This window comes from Megalobrama amblycephala, linkage group LG4 (genome assembly GCF_018812025.1).
Source record: "Megalobrama amblycephala isolate DHTTF-2021 linkage group LG4, ASM1881202v1, whole genome shotgun sequence".
NCBI classification, from domain to species: domain Eukaryota; kingdom Metazoa; phylum Chordata; class Actinopteri; order Cypriniformes; family Xenocyprididae; genus Megalobrama; species Megalobrama amblycephala.
In genome coordinates, this window is record NC_063047.1 from 44,590,085 (window position 1) to 44,597,271 (window position 7,187).

The window sequence follows — 7,187 nt, forward strand, 5'->3', positions numbered from 1 at the left end:
ACTGGTTACAATAGGCAGAACCTATTGTATTTTTAAGAGTGAAAAAACATCGAAATAAAGTTTATAGAATTTTTCTAATGTACTTATTATATATAAATATATATTATACATATTTAATCCATAACAGTCGGCATGAAAGCCCAGATGAAGAAAGTCGTGCGATAAATGGTTGCATGTGATGGGGGAATATGTCACGCGCCCTGATTGGTCAATTCAGCTGAAGCGCTCATCATCTACAGACAGTCGGAGCACACAGAGAGCTCAACACACTGAAAGAGAGAGACAACATCTTTACCGATATATTCTTCAGTCATAGTTTAACTGGACAACAAATCTCAAACTACTCAAACCTGTCATCACAAATCGCAATGGATTGTCGAAACGTAAGTGGAGTCCGTGTTTATGTTTGTACAGCTTTAAAAAAAAAAAACTTATGTATTATGCATTTTAAAGATTTTGGTTAGGCTATTTCGGTTATTTATTAACAGACTGAAGGGAAGTGTTATATTACATTTTTGCTATATTCGAGACATTTTTAAAAGATCTGTTGTTTAAAAATATATCAACATTTCTGATTTCTCCACAGTAAAGGTCAAATTGAACTGTAAATGTTATTACATAGCCTAATCCAGCAACTTGACCAATTTAGCCGAGTTAATATTTTAGGATTTAGGGAATATTTTAGGATTTGCTGGACTCCATTTACATTAAAATATTAAATTTGCAAATTAATAAAAAAATATGCATTATGATTACAGAGTTTAATCCGCTAAAACCAACCATTATCTAAGTGACTATTGACAACAGGATTAAACAGAGAACCTGCTGTAGGTGGGTAGGTGTATTTTGAACATGTTCAATGCCCTGGCAGAGGAATCACAACTTATAGCCTAAAGATATTTGAGGAATATTAAAACATTTCTAAAGTTTAAGGCAACATTTATAACTGGTCATGTTTTTGTTTTAAATCTGTTCATATCTATATATATTCACAGTATGTAGAATGACACTTCTCAGGCTGTTTGAAAGGAATGAAATGCGTTAAGCAGATATGCTGTGTATGCAGTCGTTTGTGGTAAGGGTCATTGGTCTTGTGCATTCATAAGTGCTGATTTTCAGAAGTGACATGTCTGTGTCTAAAGATAGAGCACTTGAATACTTGATCAGTTCATTTTTACAAGCTCAAACACAAGTACGGTTCTACTATTTCTACATTTCATGTTGATTAAATAAACTAGAGAATGAAAGCTGGTTAATAGAAAGTGTGCAAAATTGTTGCACACTCCATGTACAGCAGGAGTACAAGCAGTCTTTGTTACACAAGTCATCTATTGCGTGGGCTCAGAGTTGTGTGTTTGTGGGAGGGTCTAGAACTTTCTAGAAACAGCAATTATCTGTGTATAATTTGGAAGATGTTGCTGTGACTGATGAGACAGATGGTCATTTGCATGTTCCAAACTGATGGGCCGTCTTTCCGATAAGACACTCTCACAAGTAAAGTTCACACAAGATGTTCCTTGATTGATGATTGGTCTCAGAATCAGTGCCCATCTTGCTTGAGAAATCTCGGTTGCTAAACATTCCCAGAAGTAAATAAATGTAGTTATTGCTTATCTTTGGTGTTGCATAGAAATTTAAGAGCATGTCGATGGAAAGTCAAAGGTTGTTTTCTTTTCCTTCTATCTTTTTTTTTTTTTTTTTTTTTTTTTTTTTGAGACATGAAGGGCTTTATGGGGAATGATCATGATTTATGGGGTGAGCCCTTGGGTTCTTGTTTGTTGTGTATTGGATTATTGTGTATCCCTGCATAATAGTGCTGAAACCTCAGAGGAGCATCAGGCTTCCACCCCACTCAGCTGGATCTTCACACTGTTAGCCTGCGAAGCTCTGAATGCTTTCAGCTTCAGTCCCTTGACTGTGACGCACCCCCAGCAGGCAGCGAAAATTAGTCAAGCTGTCAGAAACTTGAGGCTCGCTAGGGACCGCTGACAGATTGTTTCCCACTGGATGAGGAGAATAAAAGAATCAAAGAAATCAAACAAAAAGAATGTGTATTCCTCTAAACATAATGATTTACCTTTGAGATACTGTGTATTTTAATTATTTTGATTCTGAGAGAAAGAGAAAAGATTTTGGAGAGAGAAACGGAATTAATGGAATAGTATTTTTTTCCTCAAAAAAATGAAAATCCTTTCATCATATAAGATGTAAAGATAATGTGAAGATTGTTGGTAGTCAAACCATTTTGGTTACCATTGACTTCATATAGACAAAAAATTATCTTCTTTTATGTTCCGCAGAAGAAAGAAAGGTTTGGAATGACACGAGGAGATGAGTAAATGATGACAGAATTTTCTCTAGAGAGTTTTATTTGTTGCAGTTTACAGTTGCTGATTCTGTTTTAATCAGTATGAAGCAGTAATATTAAAAGATTACACTATAATAATGCTATAAATCACAAATGCTGAAAAGTACATTCATCCAAAAATAACTCATTCAGGTGCATGAAAACACATTTACCAATATTAAATCCTAAAGCCGGTGCACTGTTGCTCCCAAAGGAATTTTTTAATGGGACTTTCACCAAAAACTGGGTTGGTGAGAGGGCCATTAAACAATTCCTTTGGGAGCAACAGAGTGCCGACTTTAGGTTTGACATGACTGTAACAATACTTTACCATTAGACACCCCAGCAAACAACACTGCAAAAGTGAAAAGATACACATTCCACCACGATCTTTAGAAGAATCAACACAATTCGTATAATGGCAATTCATAACTAAAGAATTCATTAAATTTCATCTGCTGACGCCCCACTGACAGTTAGGTTTAGGGGTGAACCTCCATGGTTACTTTTTTCGAAAAATCATACAACTCTGTACAAATCACATTGTAATAATTCATACAGTTCCACCTCATAAAATAGTAACGTTTTCTCATGAGATCAGGTTGGAAGAACTGCTAAGCACCTTCTGAATATCCTATTGTGTACTCAAGATATATAGACATACTGACATAGAACCACTGATCATATTTAAGGTTTTTCCAGGAGCTTATTGGGATCCTTTTGTAAATTTCTCAGAGAACTGATTGGCAATCTGCAGTCATTTTACACTTGGTGTTCTTGATACAGATTGGTATCAATGGGGTATTACAAAGTGTGAAAGTTCGTTGACACTTTGCTGTAGATCTTGACAAGGATCTGTAACTGTAACTGCCATGTAGTCATAGCTAAAATGGCTGACTGTGTTTTTAAATTTTTTTTTATCTGAACTGCAGGAAGGATGCACTCAGCCGCAAGATGAAGACATCATGGACATTCCCCTTGATGACCCAGCCGCAAACAAGGCTGCTGCTAAGATTCAAGCTGGTTTTCGAGGTCACATGACCAGGAAGAAAATGAAGGATGACAAGCCTAGAGAAGAGGTTAGCAGCATGGGCAGTACATCAAAATACATTTGCCAAGGGTGACTTTACTAATACCACAAAAAAAGACTATACAAAGTACCACACAAAGTACTATTATATAAATTTACTTTGAATTACAGATTAGACTCAATGCCTGATTACATCTGTAAATTACACATATTAAAATATTCGAAATACGAAACAAATTTACAATTTAAAAATACCGTTTTCCATTGAAACAGTAATATACCATAAAAACAATGCATTCTGGGTAATATTATTTGTCATTTTTGAGAAAGTAGCCTATAGGCCTCTTTTCTTAAAATGACAAATATTACCCAGAATGCTTTTTTTATGGTATATTACTGGAAAACGGTAATTTACTGTGTAAATGTGTTTAGTTTTTTTACAGTTATTTTTTAGTGTGTTGCATGGTTTATCTCAAGACATTTTTGTTTGGTTCCTAAACATTTGTATGTGTAGAATTACTATTTGCACCACTGGTTAAGTATCTTGCTTATACAGCACAAGCCCTACAACTATTTTAAAAGTGTCCATAAAGAACATGGCAGACAGAAATACAACTGCAGTGTTAACTCTGTAGTGTGATTACTAAATCCATCAGCCAGTCCTCTAAGCCATTATCTCATTGAAGGTTGAATGTATGCGTGATTTTGCCACTCCTGGGTAATTGAGGTAAATCGGAATCCCAGTCAATCTTAAATTATCTTAATCCATCATGTATTGAAAGAACAATAACCGTTAAAGGTTCATTGGAACTTTCGTTATCACAAACTCTACACAGACCTTTCAGTCTGGAATCAGTATTTCTCCAGCAGACATCAGTATGGTTAAAATGGTATCCTAGCAATAACGCCTTAATTGCTTGTTGCTAAGCAATAATACAGATGGTACCCAGTTAATGTCATGTGAGCACCCTTCTCAGTTGTATTGCCTACGTATGGTAATGCTCCCTATGTTTTACATAAAAAGAAAGCTATAGCTACAGAATTTTGACAGGGTTAGACTTTTATGAAATCATGTTGAAAAAGATTCAAATGAAAAGATTTTGTCATTTCTTGGTTTGAATTTAGCAAGTCTGTTTTATGCACAGGAACACAATACAGTCATTTTTATATGTCAGTCTTTCATAACCATCTTTCAGGAGTTTTGTGCAGGAAAAAACAACAACATTTTTCATCTATTTCAGAAACAACGAGAGCAGAAGTAGCTAAGAGGAGCACCATCACCACCCCCCAATAGCACATCACTGCAATAACCAGAGCTCTTTTGTTTAAAAAGAACCCTTCAGTGTATATGAAAGCATCAACATCCAAACAGAGTTTGTCACCTGACTAGCAGACTCTTTCACACATTCCTCTTCTTCCTTTAGCATTTGAGTGGCTGTTTCTGACTTGAAACGGTTTCACAGCATGACATTATAAATTCAGTTAATTTTAAGATAGAAATTTGTTCGTGATCTGTCAGCTTTCAAATCTGAAGAGTTTTTCTTGTTGCTTCAAGCAAGGCAAGCCAAATACTCTGTCTGGAGATTTGTTGATTTGTTTGAGGTTGTGCTTTACTTCTTTGGCTGTACTGAATCTTACAATATACAAGTATGCATTTACTAAACGTCAATGTTTTTTCTAGCATAAATTTTGTTTATGCCTGTTTAATAAAGCAAATTAAGTTCCACATATCCGCTTTCTGTGTTCACTGGATGCCTTATTATTGGTGCTTTTGTGTTGGGGGTAATAAAAATGTGGCCCCACTTTATAGGTGTCTTTAACTACTATGTACTTACATTTAAAAAAAAAAAAAAAATGTTTGGTGCAATGTACTTATTGGGCTTATTTTGTATTGCAAAACACTTTTGCTGCTATAGAGGTGGATACAGGTAAGGTTAGGGACCTGTGTCGTGGTATGTGTAGGTTTACGGGTGGGTAAGTGGTAAGGGAAGGGTTAACAGTGTAATTATAGATGTAATTGCAGAAATTAATTACAGCTGTAACCACATGCAGGCTTTTTAACATATATGTACAATGTACACAATAAGTGCGTTGTATCAAATGTTAATATAGTAATTAAAGAGGGTCCAAAAATGTTAATTGCTGCTGATTGAAAATAGCTTAGATATGTTTTTAATTAATCAAGAGATGTGGTTTACATCACAAATATGCAAGCTGTGCAATACACAGAGAATAGTGTTTTATTTCCAGACAGCTTGTGTCAGACCCATATAATTCAGCAAAGTATTCCCAAAGCTTAATCAATCTTTCAAACAGTGAGACCGTAGCCTTCAAATAGCACAGATGCTCATTAAAAATGGATTTGCTCAAAAGCACTCCTTGCGTGCTGTCCTGCCTGTGCATATCTTTTTGGTGCATTTGTGTGTCTGTACCTGTCTATTTGTATTGAATCATCTGCTGGTAAAATACAGCATTTTTACCTCATGTTCTTGTAGCTCAACTAGTAAAGCATGGCATTAGCGGTGCCAAGGTCACATACAGATAAAATGTATAGCGCAGATGCACTGTAAGTCACTTTGGATAAAAGCATCTGCCAAATGCATAAATGTAATGTAAATGCCACTCGAAAGCATTCTTGCCCTTATTGCTCAGTGCTTAATCAGTCTACACTACTAATATATGCAGAAAGCTGTGTTAGCATTGCCATTCATTTCAATGGCAGTTGTTTGGAAACCACAGAAGTACACAATTTAAAAAATGTGCCATCTTTAAAAGACTTTAAAATAATATAAGAGGGAACTGAATGCCATGTCTTTTGGACACTTAATCACATTTTAATTGCTATTAAATGAAAATTAATTATAGTTTAAATGCAATTATTGAAACTTTAAAGTGTTATGTCAGGACTAAAAAAAATCAAACACAATTGATTTGCTGCTGCTAGCTTATTTAGCCCTCCCTTTCCACTATAGGCAAGAAAAACTGTGATTGTGAAAGTGACCCAACATTCTACACTTTGCACTTTCAGTTTAAGAAGTACAGTACATTACCTAGGTACTTCTAGTGCACTACACCTCACTGTGCCTATTGGTCACTGTAATTTTGCCAAGTAAAGACATCAACAAGATATCACCATCATTCCTGTCTAAAAAAATGTAGTCCTTATCCTATCCCTAACCCCTAATCATAGCCCTATACCCACAACCAGTGTTGGGGGTAACACATTACAACTAACTTGGTTTACATAATCAGATTACTTTTTAAAGTAACTAATAAAGTAACTTTTAAATTTACAACAAATATGTGACCTGCGCTGGCAAAATGAGTCTCAAAGAGTAAATTTTCAAAAATTAGTTATTGTTACTTTCAAAATCTTTAATAAACCTTCAAATTATGTATGATTTGTTGGAATCAGCAAACAAATGACGCTACACCTGTTTGAAGTCGATAGAGTCAGCAAAGTCAATTTTGAGAAAAATCGAGTTAAAGTTTTCTGAAGGTTTCAAAACAAATTAAATCATTTACCTTAAAATCCCTGTTAATAACACCTAATTTGGCACACACCTCGTTAAAACCAAATTTCTATAGGAAAAAATATATATTCAACTTTTTTTTTTCCAATATTTTACTTCAATATTTGGAAGTAGCCTACTGTAATTCTGTTTATATACGTGGATTGCACGCTGTCTGAGGCATCTTTGTTCGCGCACTTTGGGTCGGTCAGTCAGTGTGAGTTAGATCGATTTGTTTATATCAGCATGAGTTTGAAAACCACATTTTTTTGGTTCAAACTCATGCCATCAAAAATTC

The 7,187-nt window shown here is 35.0% G+C and overlaps 1 protein-coding gene across 1 annotated transcript; it reads left to right on the plus strand.

Moving 5' to 3' along the window:
* The first annotated feature begins 228 nt into the window (after positions 1-228).
* On the plus strand, positions 229-5,105 carry nrgna (neurogranin (protein kinase C substrate, RC3) a). Its single transcript, XM_048189528.1, has 3 exons — positions 229-383; positions 3,280-3,426; positions 4,619-5,105. The coding sequence occupies exons 1-3, from the start codon at positions 369-371 to the stop codon at positions 4,637-4,639; spliced, it is 183 nt and encodes a 60-aa protein (XP_048045485.1). The 5' UTR covers positions 229-368; the 3' UTR covers positions 4,640-5,105.
* Positions 5,106-7,187: the final 2,082 nt, after the last annotated feature.